This window comes from Kryptolebias marmoratus, linkage group LG5 (assembly GCF_001649575.2).
Source record: "Kryptolebias marmoratus isolate JLee-2015 linkage group LG5, ASM164957v2, whole genome shotgun sequence".
Lineage (NCBI taxonomy): Eukaryota > Metazoa > Chordata > Actinopteri > Cyprinodontiformes > Rivulidae > Kryptolebias > Kryptolebias marmoratus.
The window spans coordinates 3,002,650-3,020,722 of NC_051434.1; the positions used below are offsets into that span (position 1 = coordinate 3,002,650).

Genomic DNA, 18,073 nt, shown 5'->3' on the forward strand with positions numbered 1-18,073 from the left:
TGTCTCTCATAATTAAAGGTTAAAATCAGTAGAATGTGTTTCCAGTTCACTAAGAGTGGAAAGAAAAGCTTTTGAGTCTGGAACTGATCTGTTTCCAGGTGGAGATTGTTGGGCAGCTGAGTGCACAGATGGCCGACATGGTTGGAGGGGTGGTGGAGACGGTTGGAGAGGAGCCAGAACCTGAGTCTGAAGAGATTCCTGAACAACATGACGAGGAAGAAGAGGAGCTGACAAGAGTGAGTTAAAAACACTAAATGACTTTGTTTACCTTCTCTTCTTTTCCAGTAAAAGTAAAAATTTATTGTAAATTGAAAAAAAAAGCATTTTCTGCAAAAATGAGGCATAAATGCTGAGTTCTGATTATATTGCGATAATTTGTTAAAGGAGTTGAAACAGAATTGTTAAAGTTAAAACAAACAGAACCATAATTAAAATGAGCAGAACGAAAGCTGAAACACTCAAACGATGAGAACACAAACTAAACTGAGCAGAACATTAAAAAGCTGAAATGAGCAAAACAGTAGCTAAAAGTTAAAACTCACACACCAGTAACCAAATATAAAAACCCGAGCAGAACAGTAACAACAAGCTTAATTAAATAGAGCAACAACTAAATGTTGAAACAATCAAAACAACAGTAGAAATCTAAAATTAGCAAAACAGTAGCTAAATCTAAAAATATTCATACTATAACTAAAAGGGAGATTAGCAAAGCCTTAGCTAAAAGCTTACATTGGCAAAACAATAGCTAAACTTTAAGTGGAGCACAAAATAAAGCAAGTACAGTGTGCTGAAGTAGATTTAAAAGAGAATCATGTTTTAAAGAAATTGAAGAGAAAACTTTTATAAATGTTAAATCTTTTGAAAAGTGTAAAAGTTACAAAAACCAAAAGTTAAAATAGTTAAAATAGCACAAAGTATACATAAGTAGTATGATTGCTAAAAATGTATGTGAGAAACCTTAAACAGGAGAATAATTGTGTGAATGATGACTCAACAACAAGAACAGCCACGGTGTCATCACTCTCAGAACAAACAAGTCAGTTTGCCGAACAGAAATTAAAAATAAAGATACTTTTGTGCTCCACAAATACTAATAATATTGTTTCATTTCTTGGCTTTCCAGGTAGAGGAGGTAACATTGACTCTGGAGCCGGAGCCGTGCTCTTTGACTCCGTCCCCGCTGAGGGAGGAGGCCCCCACGACCCGGGGTTCAAGCCCAGGACTACCAGCACAGATCGCTGAATCCATCCCGGAGAGAATACCGTTTGACGTCACCCCTTGTGTCGTCCAGTCGCTGGAAGAGAAGGACGAGGAGGTGGAGGAAGGCTCCATTGTCGTCGTTGCGACCAACTGAGTCACGTGGCCAAAAAAGAAAAAGACTGACAAATGCAGGACCTAATTATTCCAATAATCAGTCAAGCTACTATCTCATCCCTTCCCTCCCCCAAATATTTACCTTTTTTTGAATCTGAGTAAATGCTTTTTCAGCTGGAATTGTGGGATGTAATGTATCCAAACTAGATGCCATCTAACCCCAGCAAACCTCCCAGTTTAGCAGCAGAAATGTGGACTTTGACAAGTTAAATGTACGACTGGTGAAAGACACGAAACATGATGGATTAACGATGTTTGGACCAATCGCAGAACTGGAAGCGAACAGGGCTTCAAACAAAAGACGCTGATTTCTCAAGAAGAAGCAAACGAAAAAGGTGAGAGATGGAAGAAAGGGCAAATCTAAAAATTCTGTGCAATACTACAAATATGGACACATCAGTGGGTTGGTAAATAATTCAGAGTGCTTGGTTCATGTTACTTGTAGCATCAGAAGAGACTGTCAGAAAAAGTTTGATTTGTTTCGGTTTGAAGAAGAAAACCCAAACCTCGGAGCGACATGAGGCACGCACTCGGAGTTATTTGCAAACACATCATCCGACCACAACCAAAAGAAAGTGCATGCTTTTTAACAGTGACCTAGCCCTAACAGTATAACGCAGTATACAAAGTAATAATATAACAAATTGTTTTTATAATAAAATAAAAAATCCAATAAACTGACATGTATATGTATGAATGTGAGACTGTATGTGTGTGTGTGTGAATGTAGCTGCTTTGTTTGTGTGTAAAATATATTTATTCTGAGAAACAAATTCACATCGGTGTTGTTCTGTTTCAGTATGTGTTGGAAAAAAAAAGCTAAATCAAGCAGAGAAACACTCGTCACTTTAAAGTTTTGGTAACATTACAAGCTGCTTATTACCAAAAACACTCACCGTAAATTAAATCTAAGTCTAAACTCCTAGAATCATAGTTCAACATCATTTTAAAGGGCAGAAAACCAGAAAACATTCATGTTCCAAATCTAAATGTTTATATTTTACGTACCAGGTACATACCTGTAAGTACCAGGTTGTCTTAGGTAGTACCTGTTACTTAAAGGTACACACCAGGTACCTACTTGATACTTTCAGAGTACTTACAAGGTACAAACCATGGGTGCCAATTATGTATTCTATAAGTACTGGGTGTGTACCTGATAGTTTTAATCCTCTAAATCTGTATTTTTTTGCCATCAAGAGGAATTTTTTGCCTCTTATTTTGGTGACAGATGCATCTACAAGAGGAAGTGTGTGATAAGTTTTTTTTTCAAACTTATCTTCTTATTGTTTTAATTTATTGTTATGTTTTTTAAAGGGTTTACTCTTGTCTGTTGTGACGGCCAAAGCTGAAATCAGTACTTTGTCTTGACTGAGATCAGCTGCAGGTCACACTGATTGTTTTACTTCTTTGCTGCTGAAATGTCCAGATTTTATTCCATTTGGGTCTTTTATTGTAAAACAATCCAAGACTGGATAACTAAATTTCACATCCAAACACACAAGGACAATTCTATTTGACTTTTGACTTCACATAAAACTTTATTTGGCTATACCGCTCATCATTCACAGTTTTTAGAAATGTTCAGGACTCTACTAAAACACAAATAAAAACATACTTAAATAAATAAATACGCACAACAGGATGCAAGTCCTGTGAAAATTAAACCCTTCTTTAACATACAGAAACCATATTATACAAAAGGCTTTTTGTTATTTAGGTAAGTTTAAAGACTTTGAAGGCAGCACCTGAGAATCAGAGACGAGCAGAAAGAAAAACAGGGCAAAAAGTAAACGTATGATAAATGCATCACAAAAACAAACATTTCACAAATGCAATTAATCCAAAGCAGCTCTGCAGATTAAACATTGATCATATATTATCTTCCATTCATTATGAGTAAACTCAGTATCCAAGGATTCAATCTAATTTCTGTGGTTTGGTCGATCTAACTGACAAATCTAATTAAAATCGACTTAGATTAAAAACCAGTCAACTTCCTGGGGTCACCTTAAAGTTTTACCCTTCAGTGAAATTCAGCGAGGCCTGGAAATATCACGGCAAGTTTATGTTAATCAGATATACTAATGAAGTCTAATGTTTAAAACATTAACTTAGAGATTTGCATCCGTCATCTTTCTTGTACATCTTGTGTGTAGATGCTGTGCAACAAACTGTCAGCTGTCACTCACCGTCACAAACACGAGCCGTTGTGTTGTTTGATTTGTGCGATAAGATCATCATAATTCTAAATGATCCAGTTGCTGTTTTCTGTGAGGCTTAACAAAAAACAGGATCAGCGTGGAGAGGTTCGGCTGTTGTCATCCATCCTCAGCTGCTTCATTTATCAGCCGAACTGCGATGAGATGAACTCCGAGGCTGCAGCCACAAGGTCAGCGCACAGTTTAGAGGTTGTTGTTGTGGAGCTTTGGCCAATCTTCCACAGCCGAACGAGCAGCTTTATTACTGCTGCCCAAAAAGGCCAGTGAGAAAACTAAATCAATACTTTCTTTTCTCATTTAATTAAAGAAATGTTTTGTCAGACACAAACTGTCAAGTGAAGAAGAACTGATGGGTGATTTTCTTGTTTTTGTCAGCAGCAAAACTTTGCTTACTTTTAAATAGCCATATCCATACTTATAAGTATTCCTGTACCACAGTACTGATAACGCTTTAAGACAAACTGATGTTCAACTCTCAGCTGAACGGTCAGATGGTAGAAAAGGAGCGATGGCAGCAGTGTGGATTTCATTTTATTTTGTGTTGGCTGTTCTGATCCACAGTCCTTATAAGTTGGTGGCAGTAAAGCACCATAAAGTTGTTTGCTAACCACCAATAAACATCATTATTAATAATATTAATAAGAGGTTTTGTGGAGGAGCAGAAGCAGGCCCTGGGAATATATGGATCTGTGACGGTTTTTGTCGTTCTGATTGAGCCGTTATGTTTTCAAAGAGGTGAGTGACAGAAACTCTGTTCATTGCCTTATTTTATTCTTAATTCAGATTTTGTTTCAGCTTTTAGCAATGTTATTGGGAAGAAATAGTGCCTCTGTTGTGCATTGATGATTGTTGTGGACAGTATTATTATTACTTTTTTTTATGATGATGATGATGAGGGACACTTTTTCCATTTTTAAATGGAAAAATGTGCTCAAAATGCAAATTTTCAACAGACAAATCTCCTGTTGGAGCAAATTAAATTTGAATTAAGGTTCTACTAATTGCAAAAAGTGCAATCACATTTCTTTGAGTACTTGGAGTACTCAAGTACTCGGATTGAAAAACATATTGCATCAGTGCATTTTTACTTTTAAACAAAGCTGCAACAATGCATTCCAGTTGCTGTTGGACAACATTGTGACAGATATTAGAACTGTGTTAAGAGCTTTAAAGAAAGTAACAGCAGCTTAATTTATTGTTTGTTGGTTTCTGTTTACATTCTTCATGATAAGCTTATTTACTCATCAGGCCCTAAAGTGCTTCTAACCTAAAGATATAAGAAAGGAGCAAATGTTTTGTTGTCAAAATTTCTCTGATCCTGATTTGACCTCTGAAACAGTCGACTCTTTCGTAGCAGAGAAAGTTTTGTTTGTCACACACTGCTTTGACCCTTCTGACTATATGAGAAAAAGCAAGCGAGAAAATATGAAGAACGGAAAATAAAACAAATATGGAAGAATGTGAAGACGAAAACATTCGGACAGACTCGTTGTGATAAAAAGTGACACATTGATGTTCAAAAACCAGAGCAACAAGTTAAGAACAGAAAAAAATGCTTAAAAAAGTTTCAATTATATAAAAAAAAAGTTACTTTTGTGAAGCTAAACCATTGGCTCATCGTCGCTGTCTTCCTCTGCTTGGTGGAGTCTCTGTGAGGGTCTCAGGGCGGACAGAGGGATGGAAGAGGGAGGAGGAGAAGGAGGAGGGGGGTCTGGAGGAGGAGGAGGAGGAGGAGTGGAGGATGGAGGGAGGGTGAGGTCGCTGTTGTAGCTGCTGCTGCTGCCTGAAGTGCTGCTTCTCCCCCCCGCCTCCCTCTTCACCCCCTCGATCCACACCTCCGTTTCATGCTCATGGTGATGGTTGTTGTGTTTGTGGTCGGAGGCTGAGGAGGGAGGAGGAGCCTCGGGGAAAATCTGAGGGGAGGGAGGGGAAGTTGTGGATGCAGAGGAAGGAGCAGTGGAAGAAGGAGGAGGTGGAGGTTTAGGGACAGACTTATGGTTGCAGATGTCACGAAAACTCGCCAGAGGAGGGCGGAGTCTGACCCCAGAGCGGGTGGAGCCCTCGATGGCCTTCTGGAGCTTTTCAAGGTGGAAAAAAAAAGGTTTGGAAACAGAAAAGCATGGTTTGGAAACAATTACAAAAAAAAATGAGATGTTTTCCACGAGAAGAAAACATTTAAAGTTAAGTTTCTTACCTCCTTCAAAGCCACCACGCCCACAAGTTTGCCGATACTGGTCACATAAGCATGACTGAGTCCGAGCAGTGAAAACAAAGTGTGGGTCTATGGAGAAAAGGTGACAAAGTCATTCAGCAAACTGCAACAAACTTCCTCTAACACAAGGACAAGTTAGTGTTTGTCTCAGATAATTTACAAGTGCTGTGCTTCTCCGTTCAGACGCAAAGAGATAAAAGCTCAGAACAAAAGAAAAAGTCCTTGAGTGGATTCTGAATACACAAACTCTAGTTTTCATAACCCAGCTGAGGTCACACTAAGGATGAGCTCTTTGTATGCATCAGTACATCTCAATCACAAGGCCTCTTTTGCACATGAATGAGCACAATATGCTTCGTATTACCATGAAAATGAAATCACCAAAAGGCATAATAAAAAGGTACGAGGTGTTTAGTTGCTTCAGCATCCTGCAAGGATCTGCAAATCCTGGATCAAATTCAGATTCTTTATAACAACAATGTCAAAGCAATCCAATCATAACTCCGTATAATACATGGAAAAACTAATAAATATGAAAAAGAACTAAGCAGCTAAATGTAGCAGATTTGCATATTTTTAAATCCCCAAGTCTAATGCATTGAGTTTAAACACAACCTGAAGCAAATGTCAACTCATTATAAAACGTGTTAGAAATGAAATATTTATCATATTTGGTTATCAAAAAACATTTATCAACAAATATGTCCAAAACAGAAAATACACTTATCAGACAAATCCAAACTGTAAGAATTATTTTCATTAATGTTATTAATTAATTAATGTCAGAAGGAGAATGAGAAAGCAGACAGTCCTTTCAAAGATCCTGATTTTTCATCCATCCGTTTATTTTCTGCCACTTTTCTGTGGTCGGGCTGCAGAGGCGACCGGCGCAGCAGAGAAACCCAGACATCCCCTCTCCCCAGCGACTCTCCAGCTCCTCCTGTTTTCAGGGCGGAGAGGAGAGAGAATTCCTCCAACAAGTTCTGGGTCTGTCTGGGTTCTTCTCCCAGTGGGACGTGCCCAGAAAACTTCCAGTGGGCATCCTGATCAGATACCTGAACCACCTCAGAGGACTCTGAGCTCCCCCCAGATGATGGAGCTCCTCACCTCATCTCTACAGAAGAAGACCATTTCTGTTTTTTGTGTTGAGATCTGGTTCTTCAGCTGTGATCCACACCTCCTGATCAGAGGCGAGGGTTGGAACTCAGACAGATCAGATGATCCAGAGCTTCGCCTGATGGCTTTGTTCTTTCTTTACCAAGACAGACTCGAGCAGCGCCCCATTAAGGTTTTATAATTCTATCAGACACATAACAACTTCACAGTTGACTCCCTCCAGTCAAAATATTTGCCAGACCTAAAAATCTCTTGATTTTAGGAATTATACTATAAGTGTTCTTTGTTATCACAGTTAGCACAGATATGTTATTATAAAACCAGGAAATCCAGAAAAGAAAAGTTTTGTGTTTTTGTATCAGGATGGTTGCTGGACATTTTGTTACAGTTTGATATTTCTCTAACCATCAACTAAACTTGGATTAAAATTAAATATAAAAACTGCTTGAACTTGTTTTGCATTTTGCATCTTTTATATTTTAGAGGACCATGAATATGAAAATGAGCTCTTTCTTGTCTCTCCATCTCGTGCTGCAGCTCTGATTAACACTCGTTAAAAGGTTTTGTTGTATGAAATAAAAGATCAGGCGATAGTTTGTCTCCATTAAAGGAAACTGTCTGTTTCCAACTACAGATAAGATCAAATGTACAGAAACTCCAACATCCTGTTTTCAATTAAATTAATTATTTTAAGGAAATCGCTGTTCAATTAGAGACATCATCTCCGCACGCCCACCTTGTGTAATGATGTTCTCTCCACCAGCTGGAAAGGTGAAGGGTCAACTCGTATCTCATCAATTTCCATCGGTTTGTCCATCTCTGCCTCCTCCCACGCTTTGATCTGCAGCAGCAAACAAACAGGAAGGTCACACGGATCAGATGAAATGTCTGGCAGCAGTTAGAGTCACTAGAAACAACAACAAAAACAAACATCATGATTCTGTTAAAGAGTTCAGCCGGAGGGAAACAGGATTTTGGTACACACTGAACTGTATGCATGGGTAAAACAAAGTGTGTGTTCATGCAGTGTGTGTGCTGCTGTAGCAGAAGGTAAGTTTCAGAAAATCCTAAATCTGTGAGCATCGTCTTTGAAATGTCCCACTGTGAGATTTTAGCCTCCTTATCGATGCTATCAGCAGTCCTTGGTCTGCTGAGACGGAGGCAGTGGTCTCATAGAAAAAAAACAGTAAAAAAAACAGGGTGGAAAAGCAGAAACAACATATAATTCATCCAAAAAGTCACCAAAAATATGAAAAACAAAACCAACCGTAAACAATACTTCATTATTACTAATCAGTTTACATGATAACCCATCACAAATTTAGATTTTAAACATTTTTTTAAACCAAATGGTGAACAAATAGCTTTTAAATTATTTAGGATAATTTTAATAATTGATCCTCAGAATAAAAACATGTCACTTTTTTTCTCACTCTATCTCTATCAAACAGACAAAATCACACAGAGAAAACAATTTCATTAGTTTAAGGTACATGACATCATTAATGTTTTTAAAAATGCAGATCATATAAAGATTATTTGCATGTTTATTTTAAAAATCAAAACTAAGTGTCAAAAACAAGAACTGAAGGTTTTAGATGCAGAAATAGTCATGGTTCAAATTTTCACCTGTATTTTAATCTTGTTAAACATTTAAAACCTGATTACGTCCTTTTTTAAGTTATCTTCCCATAAAAATACACTGACTTATATAGAAAATAAAATATAAAAGTAAATCTCACCGTTACATTCAGACACTGTCATCATTAATGTAAAACAGAAGCAGATGAAATTTTGACTGAAGTCCTTAAATCATTTAGAAATAAAAAAACATTAAGAAAACTGCTTCCACCTTCATTACTTGATCTAAAATGAGATGAGATGAACTATCAGATATTAAACAGTATCTGAGGATCACACAGCAAACACTCAACCTGATGGTTTATTTAAAAAATCAATAAAATCCTTCATCTGCTCATCGTTTTCCTACCTCATCTGGTGTCATCGTGTCTGACAGAGGAGGAGAACACGGCTCCTGGAAAAAAGGGAAAAGATAAAAAAAAATGTTTGTCAGGATTTTATTAAAAACATGTTTTGTAGAGAAAACATAACCCTAAATCTATAGAATCTTGTTTTTATTTGTCAGTAAGATTAGTAAGCAAATTTAAGAAATCTGCATTTAACTGTCATGTTTATTTGTTTCATCCTTTAGAATTAAATGTCACACTTTAAATCAATAAATTAACATCAGGCCAATACCTGCTGTGATTTATTCTGTAAAAGTGAATTAATGCGTAGCTTTTACTGCTTTTCAAAAACTGGACGTCTTGCTGAAACTCGTCCTTGAAGCAACAAAACAAATAAGAAATAATGTGAAAAATGCATCAGAATTTTAGCCACAAGCTAAGTTTTTTTTTTTAAGAAAACAGAAATAAAGATGAATAATGTGTATTTTCAGGGTAAATCACTAAAGCTATTATATTCAGACGGTTACGCGAGTCAGATAATAATCTAAATGTCAGAGTTTGTCTGGAAGCAGTGGCTTATTAGGTGTACAAATATCTAATTTAATAACAGAACTCAGCCGTGGTTTGGTATTCTGCTGCACGCCTGTTTGATATTCTGGGTAATGAAAATTTGTTTGATGTAAAAACACTCCCCACCGAGGAATATGACTGAATCCAAAAACGTAATTGATAATCAGACCAGCAATTCAGAAAGCCCAGCAGTGGGCAGAGCAGAAATCAGGTTCTGGTCCTGCAAGCACACACACTTCAGTCCGGTGAGCTTCTCGTTCCTGCAGGTGACATGCTTTGTTTTGGCTGTGAGTCAGACTCACTGCAGAGCTGAATATAATAACTCCACATCCAATCTGAAGCGTCGCCGTTTCCATATGAGAGAACCTCAGACGTTCGGAGTTTGTCTGAAGCAGCTGCGTATTTACGAGCCCCAGTCAGTAAAATCATCAGTTCTGTATCTGAATAAAAAGCAGATCTTTTATTGAAAAGTTCACCTTGCAAAATCTGAGAAGTACTGTGTGAAAGTTTGGGCCTCGCTGAAGGACGAAGGACTATTTGCATTTCGATAAATTAAACTTCTTACCGCCTTTCATGCAGGAGATTTAAACTTGAATCATTTCATGCTGAAAAGGGATGGAGTCATAGCTGTTTTGAGGAAACCTTGTAAATGACATTAGTTAGACCTCATGCAGTCCTGTGAGATCTTATGAGAGCTGTTAGCACTCAGAGCATGTGTTGAGGATGACTCTCAGCTACTACCACATCAGATTTTAGCTCAATTTCTGTAAAACTGATTCTGTCATCACCCTTTTATTATTGGCTAATGTTAGTCTGCCATCTTGAACTGTGCTGACTGCAAATGTTAAGGTAAGTGACGAATTTCTAAACTCTGTGCAGTGGTTCATGAGATATTTTGCAACAATTTAAAAGAAATATTTTGCACAACGAGTAGCATTTGGAGTATGTGTTGTGAATGATTTTCAGCTACAACTATAACACATTTTAGAACCAAATCTGTAAAAGTGACAGAACATTAGACAGGTTTGTGTTTTTTTAAGACCAGTTGCTACCTTGATTTGGGATGGCCTCCAAAAATCTGCAACTTTCATTAAAATTCCTCTTGTGGTTCATGAGAGATTTTGGTGCCACACAAACATAAACAGAGACAGCCATAAACATGTTTGTCCACCTTTGCCCTTCGGCAGCAGGAGATAAATATGTCTTCAAACGTACAGAATGCCACTAAAAACAGATGTGAAGAGTTACCAACACGGTAACAGAGAAGAAACGTGCACACTTGTCCAGAAATGAGAGGAAATGGATGACATGAACACACCTGCAGCTCTTTCTCAGACTGTCTGCTCTTGGAGGTGAAGAGGCTTCTGAGTGTTTTTCTCACCGACTGCAGAGGAGCTTTTTCTAAAAGCGGAGCGAAGGAAGAGACGGAGAGGAAAAAAGTCAATGAATTATAGAAACGCAGCTCAGGAGAAAATAACCGATCTGCAAAAAAGGAATGTCAAGAATCTGAAAGAAACAAAGGAAGCCTTTATTGCTGTTGCCTGGATACGGTTTCACTTGGAGACGGCCTGTTGGTAAGTTTGATGAGCTGCTGAGGAGTTTAACACAACAGACACACACACCATCTGCTTACTGGCAGGACACGATGCCAAACCTTAGTTCAGTGTCGTTACAAACTTAGTCACTCTGATTGTTTGAGAGCAGAAAAACAAAAGTTTGCATCAGATTGTGTGAAAAGCAGATGCATTAGTAATTAAAGGCCTAGCATATCTTGAATGAATGCATATCGCCCGCCGGCTTTCATGCCAGAGGTTTAAACTAAGATCATCTCATACTGAGACATGACATGCAATCCTGTGCAATATTGCAAGAAGTCACGGTCAGAGTATGTGTTGTGGATGACTGTCAGTTACTACCACATCAAATTTTAGCTCAGCATCTATAACACTTACAACAATTCTTCTGTTTATTAATATAGATTAGACTCTAAGCTACAATCACACCAAGTTTAGCTCAAGATCTGTAAAGTTGACCGAGTTGTAGCCATCTGTTTGTTGTCTAAGGTCAGCTGAAGGTGGTTGGACATCAGGTATGGTCAGACGGCCATCTTGAGTTGGGTTGGATCAAAAGTTATTCATACCTAGATGTGCATCCAATGATTCCTCTCTGCAAGTTCCAAGAAAATTTATCCCTTGGTTCATTAGATATTTTGGTAACACACACACTCTCAAGTGTAGCTGCAGGATACAGCTGACTCCTGCAGGCATTGTTCATGTCTCTGGATACACAATTTTAAAAAACCTGATTGTGATAAAACAAATATACTGAACTTTTCTTTCTTTGTATGCGTTGACAGCCTGGATGAAAACTAAGAACTTGCTTTCTACAACATTTTAGCTCCTGAAACAGATGAAGAGGAAATAGGATGTGGAGAAGCTATGAAACGTCTCAGGAAATACTTTGACCTGTTTTTGAGCTCAAACCTGAGCAGCAGAGGAGATCTTTTTTGTTTTGACTCCTTCATTTTCTTCCAGAGCCAATGTGAAGCAAATGTTTGAACAACAAAATATCAATGTTTCCCTGAAAGGCTCTCTGAAGACCTTTATTTTCCAGCTGCTCCACATATCACACAGCCCTCCTAATCAAAACTATGAAGACCAGAGGTCTCAGTGGAGCTCCACAGTTTGTCTTTTTCTCTTGAAGAAACTGCTTAATCAGAAAAGTACTTCACTTCAACAGAAACCTGATTGGTGGGTTCACAAGTAGGTGTCAGACTGCAAACTTCTATCTTCAGTAAATCACTTCCTTTTACACATTCTAGGTTTGGGCTTTCTTTTATTCCTTTGCAACAGCAAGGCAACAATATTCAGTATAATTTTGAAAGAATGCGTCACTGTTACATGAAACAGAAATATGTTTGCATTCAGCTCACCAGGTGCAGGAGGAGTGTGATTTGACGAAGGCTCCTGAGGTTTGGGAGGTGGGAAGGGGCCGTTTCTCTCCTCCTGAACAGGACTTTCCTGTGAACGACAAAAAGATAAAACTCCATCAGTCACAACTAAAGACCCAGACAAGGGTTGGGTGCTTTTTTGTTACCTTTTAAAATGTAAGACTTGTATAACTTGACTCATTCTGTTTGACATACAAGTGCAACCCTTTTAAAATAAATGGTTCTTTCTGAGAAATAATATCTTCCCCCAAAGAAAGGACTATTTAAAATGACTGACATTTAAATTAAAATGTTCTTAAAGTTCAGTGAAAATCAAATAAAACTGATAAAAAACAAGATTTATTTAAAAATAAATACATAAATGATAAATAAAGGAAAACAGAGGCTGACCTTCTCTTTTTCCTCTTCCTCTTCCTCGTCCACGAAGGCGAAAGACTCCCAGCTGTTTTTGTGACACAGATTCTGCTCCTGCAGACTGCGACCCTGAACGCATCAAACTATTGCTGTCAATTTTGTATTTTGTTCATATTTTTGACAGTTTGAGAAGGATTTTACACAAACTAAACCTTTCCAAATAAACTATGTATTTTTTTGGGTCAACAACCAATTGCTGCACTTTGAATGTCTCCTTGTTTTATTTATCAGATTTACTTCTTTTTTTCTGCTCGTGTCCAGAAAGTCCATTAAGACCCACATCTCTGGTTACAGAGAAACACCCGACTGATTTCACTTTGTTAGTATTCTTTTTTTCTCTCTTCATGGACACAAAAAACAGCCTCAGCTGAATATATAAGGCACTCAGGCAGCCTCATTTACTGGAACAATCATGATCCAAATTAAACATAACCTCTTTTTCAATTTAGGCCAAACATTAAGCCAATTATTGCGTTTGTGATTATGTTTGCACACTTATCTTACATAACCCATCACTCATCTGCTTTATGAAGATTTTCCATCTCATTGGTTGCAATTTGTAGGGTACTTAACATTGTTTATAAAGAGGAACGGGAAATCACCTGTTGGAAAAGATTAAATTTGGAATTATAGTTTCTTCTGTACTCTTCTCTCTGACGGCCCTCACCTGCATTATAAGTCTTCTTTCAGGTGACAGCCACCAATCACAAAGAGCCAGAAGCTCCACCCGGTCGATGCTGCCCAACAGAATCATCGAATCTAAGAAAAAATTAGTATAATAATTTTTATAATTTTATTGGTAATTTTATGAATTCATGATAAATATTCTCAAATATTTGCATTTTAGCCACTGTTTTTTTATGAATTTGCATGTCATTTGATTAGTAGCTGCTGTCCAGATGAAATTTATGAATCTTTTTTACCTTTTGAGTCGACCAACGGGATTGACTTTAGTGAAGAGGAGTCCAGCAGGTGTTTGACTTCTCTGTATGTCGACTGGGAGGATATAAACTTCACCTTCCTCACCATAATGTCTTCCACAAAGATGTTATACTGGCTGTGAAAAAAGGTACACAGGTGTAATGATGAAATAAAAACTTTTACTGATAACAAGAAACATAAAACATAGAGATGAGCAAAACAGGAGCTGAAAGGTAAGACCAGTAAAGCAACAACAAAGTGTGTGTGTGTGTGTGTGTGGCCATGTATTTGATACATTGTGGGGACAATTTTCCTAACATATACTACCTTGTGAGGACCGACTGCTCCTTGTGGGAACCAAAGCCTGGTCCCCACAAGGAGAAATGATGTTTTTGGGTTAGGGGTTAGGTTTAGGACTAAGGTGTGAATTGAGTTTAGGTTTGGTTTAGGGTTAGCTATGTACTGGTAATGGTCAGGGTTAGGGTAAGGGTCAGGGGTAGGCTGTAGTTAGGGTGTAGAAATGAATGGAAGTCAATGTAAAGTCCCTGCAAAGATAGAGAGACATAACATGTGTGTGTGTGTGTGTGTGTCTAGGCATGCTAAAACGATTCCTGCAGCTGAAATTAAACACTAACCTCATGTGTCCAAAGCCAAGCTCTGGCAGGTATGGCAGCTTTTTGACCTGGATGATGGAGTCGTACAGGGAGGGTTGCAGGCCCTGGGCCACCATGTTGGCCAGGATTACTGCCACCATCATGGGCAGGATGTGGGAGATCTGTCCTGTCAGCTCAAAGCAGATAACAGCCGTAGACACTGTGTGAGTTACAGCTCCGGTCAGTGCTGCCGCTCCTGTCGGAGACATGGGATAGGAGGGTGATGGGAGGATGGAGCAATATGGCTACAAAAATACGACAAAGAAAAGTTAGAAGACACATAAACTGAACTGAGACGTGGCAGAGAGGGGAGGAGAAAAGGAGCAAAGAGAAAATTTCTTATAAAAGTTGGAAAAAGATGAGTAAAAACACATAAAAGACAAAACAGATCAGGATAAAAGGCAAAAGTAAAGACTCAAAAGAAATAAAAAAGGAGGTAAATGAAAAGAGAATAAAATATGACAACAATAAATAAATAATGGAAGTAAAGAACTGCTGATTGTGGATGCAACATGAGAAGAAAAGAAGACAGAGGTCCAAAGGACAAATGATGAAGCACAGAAGCTAAGGTGAGTCGATATGAAAATTTAAGAGTAATTTGGAAAAGAAGGCATTAAACATTAAAAAGGAGAGTAGATGAAAAGGGCTGAAAGATCAATGGAGAAAAACAGGAGGAATAACCTTTGTAGGGCAGCAGGAGAGAGAGAGACTGAGGGACGGCTACATTTCTGGGTCACTGGCTGAGGTGAGGACAGCAGAGTAAACCCACGGTGACATTTAACTGTCAGAGCAAAGAGACCACATGTTCTGATGGAAAGGAGGAGGAGGAGAAAGAGAAGAGGGGGACGATGACAAACTAACAGAAGTTGGGGCGGTGAGGAGGATTATAGATGGGGAGGAGGAGAACTTGACAGCGAGTGATGACTATTCGGTCGGAGAGTTTGAAATGAGGTGGACAAGACGTTGAAGCAGAGAGGAGATGGATGAAGTGACGGCTGACAACAAGGAAGATGACACTTAATCTAAATGTGCAGGAAGTGGACAGTAAGTGGGTAGGAAGGAAAATACAGTGTGAGAAAAAAATAAATGGACAGTTTTGGCTAATTTCTGAAGAATCGGCTTTAGTTGAATCCCTTTTTCTCTGTTTTGTTGGTATTTATATGTGAACAATGTGGGACAAATGGTGGTTGTTGGAGGAAAAGTCATAGTTGTAGAAATACTGCTGAACATAAGATGAGACTAACCAATGACTGCATATCCTCCAGGAATGATGCGGTACAGAATACCATCGAACAGTATCCCATGAGGAAACAGAGTGGCCATGATTTCACCCACCATCCTGCCAAACGCAGCGCCTGCAAGAGGAACAAAACGGGATATTCTAACACTAAACTCAACAATAATTGCAAAAAGCGTAAACAATCCTGGCGGAAAACACTTGACATCTTCATCAAAAGAGTCAGGAGTGCGAACACAAAGTTCCCACCTGCTCTTAAACTGGGTCATGTAACTACATCAGCTTCCAATCTTCCTGCTCCAAAGTGAAGTAATTTCCAAGTAGAGGAAATGCTCGGAAATTACCACTTCAAAGTTCTTCACTTGAGGCTTGCTGGCCAAATAATACATTTCTACCCACAAGCAATCTTAACTTTTGATCCGTTTGAAATATTTTATCCAATTTGAATGTGGAGGAAGCAAACAGCTCGGCCAGTTTGCCCTGGAAATGCAGCGTGCATTCATGGAAATCCACAAATAAACTGCTTTTTCAGCACAAGTCTAATGAGTAACTAATGAACCTGTCACATCTATGAGAATATCAAAAGAAAAAAGTCACATCTCTTTTTATGCTTTATGGATTCCCTGTTATTCTGTTTCATTTTAAAGAACTCTAACAAAAACAACAAACACTCCGTGTCACATCATGACATGGCTAAGGTCACAGTTTATTATAATAAAGAAACACATTTACATAATATATCTGCAGCTAAAAGTGTTTATTGTGGGGATGTTGCTTCTGGTAACAATTTCAGGTCAAATTAATGTTTGATAAAACAAACACAAGATAAAAAGATAAGTACAACACAATACTGATCTGAAGAACAAGGAACAGATTTTATTCATTTTAAAGATAAAAGAAACAAAAAAATGGGATAATATTGGATTAATTGCCACAAACTAAACTTAACAGGGGAAACAAGATCTTGTAAATAATTTTGTCATTTTGTAATCGATAATATATGTGCTGTTTTTCCTCACCAAGTATGAAGACGGGCATGAAGGCCCCGGATGGAATGGGCATGGTGGTGGCCACTGCTGACATCCAGAACTGCAGACAAAGAGATGAATGCTCTTCATTCAAAGACACTAACAGCTGACTTTTAGTTGTTTCCATGGGGAAAAAGAAATGGATCAAAATTCATCAATATAACTGTTTGGTTGGGATTTAGAAAGAAAAATTAGTTTTTTATATGCCCAACGTGTTCCAGCATTGCATCAGGAGTGGTGATGTCCCTGCATTGTTTCAATTTAAACATTTGAGCAGCAGAAAAATATTCTCCAATTTGACCCAGCTTGATGAGTTTAGTGGAGTTTGAACAGTGTGTGTGTGTGGGGGGGGGAACTCAGCCACCCGATGGTGCTTGAACAAGGCACTTAATCAACATCTACCTCAGTGAGCCTGCAAAGAGCTGCAGCTTTCATTCGTGCAACTGAGAGAAAAACAAAGCATGCACACTCCCTTTGCAGCTAAAGTCACCTTTTAAATAATAACTCTGTTTGTTTCAAAACAATCTCTGAATGCAACTTTAAAATAGCTCATCTAATAACATGCTTTGTTCTTGGCCACAGAGAGCTCATCAGAGATAATTATTACCATCAGACAAGTGCTGGATTTTTGGTGTTCAAGTCAAAGCACTTGTACTTCACCAGCACCTGCTGTGCCTAGCCTTTGTGGTTTAAAAAGACTTTTGGGAAACATGATATTACCATGTTGCCTTTCCAATCTGCTATTCTATACATGATCTGCCATCATCGTTTGAGAACTTAATTACCGTGGAACAAAATAAAACGTCATTAGCCCGTCTCTCCCAGGGTGGCTGCTGTCCCGATGACAGGAATGAATGTGTTCAGTTGTTTTCTCTCTATTTAATCCTGACAGTCCAACTCAATCTGGCAGAAACACACAACTCATGAAAGCGGTCTCACAAAAACGCCATCAGTCAGCACACTCTTTTTCATCAGCGTCACAAATCCTCAAACAGATGGGACTTGAAACAAATAAAATTAGTGCTGATGTTCCAGGGTGTTTCAAAGTAAGGGAAAGAAAGAAAAACACACACAGTAGAATTAAAAACTTCAGTCCAGTTTGACAAAAAACTAAATGTTTAAAGATAGATGAAAAGAATATTGAGGAAAAGATACTAATAAATAAAAGCAAAAACATACTTCTGGCTGTATAAGCATCAAAATATGTAGTTCCTCTAGTTTACAGAAAGAGAAATAAAAAAGATACGTAGATTAAAAAAAATATATCTTTCTTTGGTGTAATTTACACCCATTCTGTAACATTTTCTTCACAATTTATTTACAAAATTCCCTTCTAATATGTGAAATTGGCTCAAGATCAAATTGTTAAACTAACACGAGATTTGTGGCCTTGTGCAACATCATTT

The 18,073-nt window shown here is 38.1% G+C and overlaps 2 protein-coding genes across 17 annotated transcripts in view; one reads left to right on the forward strand and one right to left on the reverse strand.

The window, feature by feature from the left end:
* Positions 1–2,325, forward strand: part of LOC108242671 (AT-rich binding protein) — a 42,120-nt gene extending 39,795 nt beyond the window's left edge. For all 13 annotated transcript variants that reach the window (XM_017427653.3, XM_017427655.3, XM_017427656.3 and 10 more), the window contains 2 exons: positions 99–236; positions 1,127–2,325. In XM_017427653.3, the coding sequence (XP_017283142.1) occupies positions 99–236; positions 1,127–1,357 (369 nt within the window). In that variant the 3' untranslated portion in view covers positions 1,358–2,325. The remainder of the gene's footprint in view (positions 1–98; positions 237–1,126) is intronic.
* Positions 2,326–2,820: 495 nt separating this feature from the next.
* Positions 2,821–18,073, reverse strand: part of LOC108242691 (chloride channel protein 1) — a 28,953-nt gene continuing 13,700 nt past the window's right edge. For 2 of the 4 annotated variants that reach the window (XM_025008445.2, XM_037975670.1), the window contains exons 12-23: positions 16,659–16,728; positions 15,647–15,757; positions 14,385–14,598; positions 13,752–13,885; positions 13,496–13,587; positions 12,805–12,897; positions 12,397–12,484; positions 10,783–10,865; positions 8,918–8,962; positions 7,664–7,768; positions 5,794–5,880; positions 2,822–5,677 (exon numbers count right to left, since the gene is read on the reverse strand). In XM_025008445.2, coding sequence (XP_024864213.2) covers positions 5,201–5,677; positions 5,794–5,880; positions 7,664–7,768; positions 8,918–8,962; positions 10,783–10,865; positions 12,397–12,484; positions 12,805–12,897; positions 13,496–13,587; positions 13,752–13,885; positions 14,385–14,598; positions 15,647–15,757; positions 16,659–16,728 — 1,599 coding nt within the window. In that variant the 3' untranslated portion in view covers positions 2,822–5,200. Of the gene's footprint in view, positions 5,678–5,793; positions 5,881–7,663; positions 7,769–8,917; positions 8,963–10,782; positions 10,866–12,396; positions 12,485–12,804; positions 12,898–13,495; positions 13,588–13,751; positions 13,886–14,384; positions 14,599–15,646; positions 15,758–16,658; positions 16,729–18,073 lie in introns of all 4 variants that reach the window. The other 2 variants (XM_037975669.1, XM_017427690.3) reach the window with 2 other exon arrangements.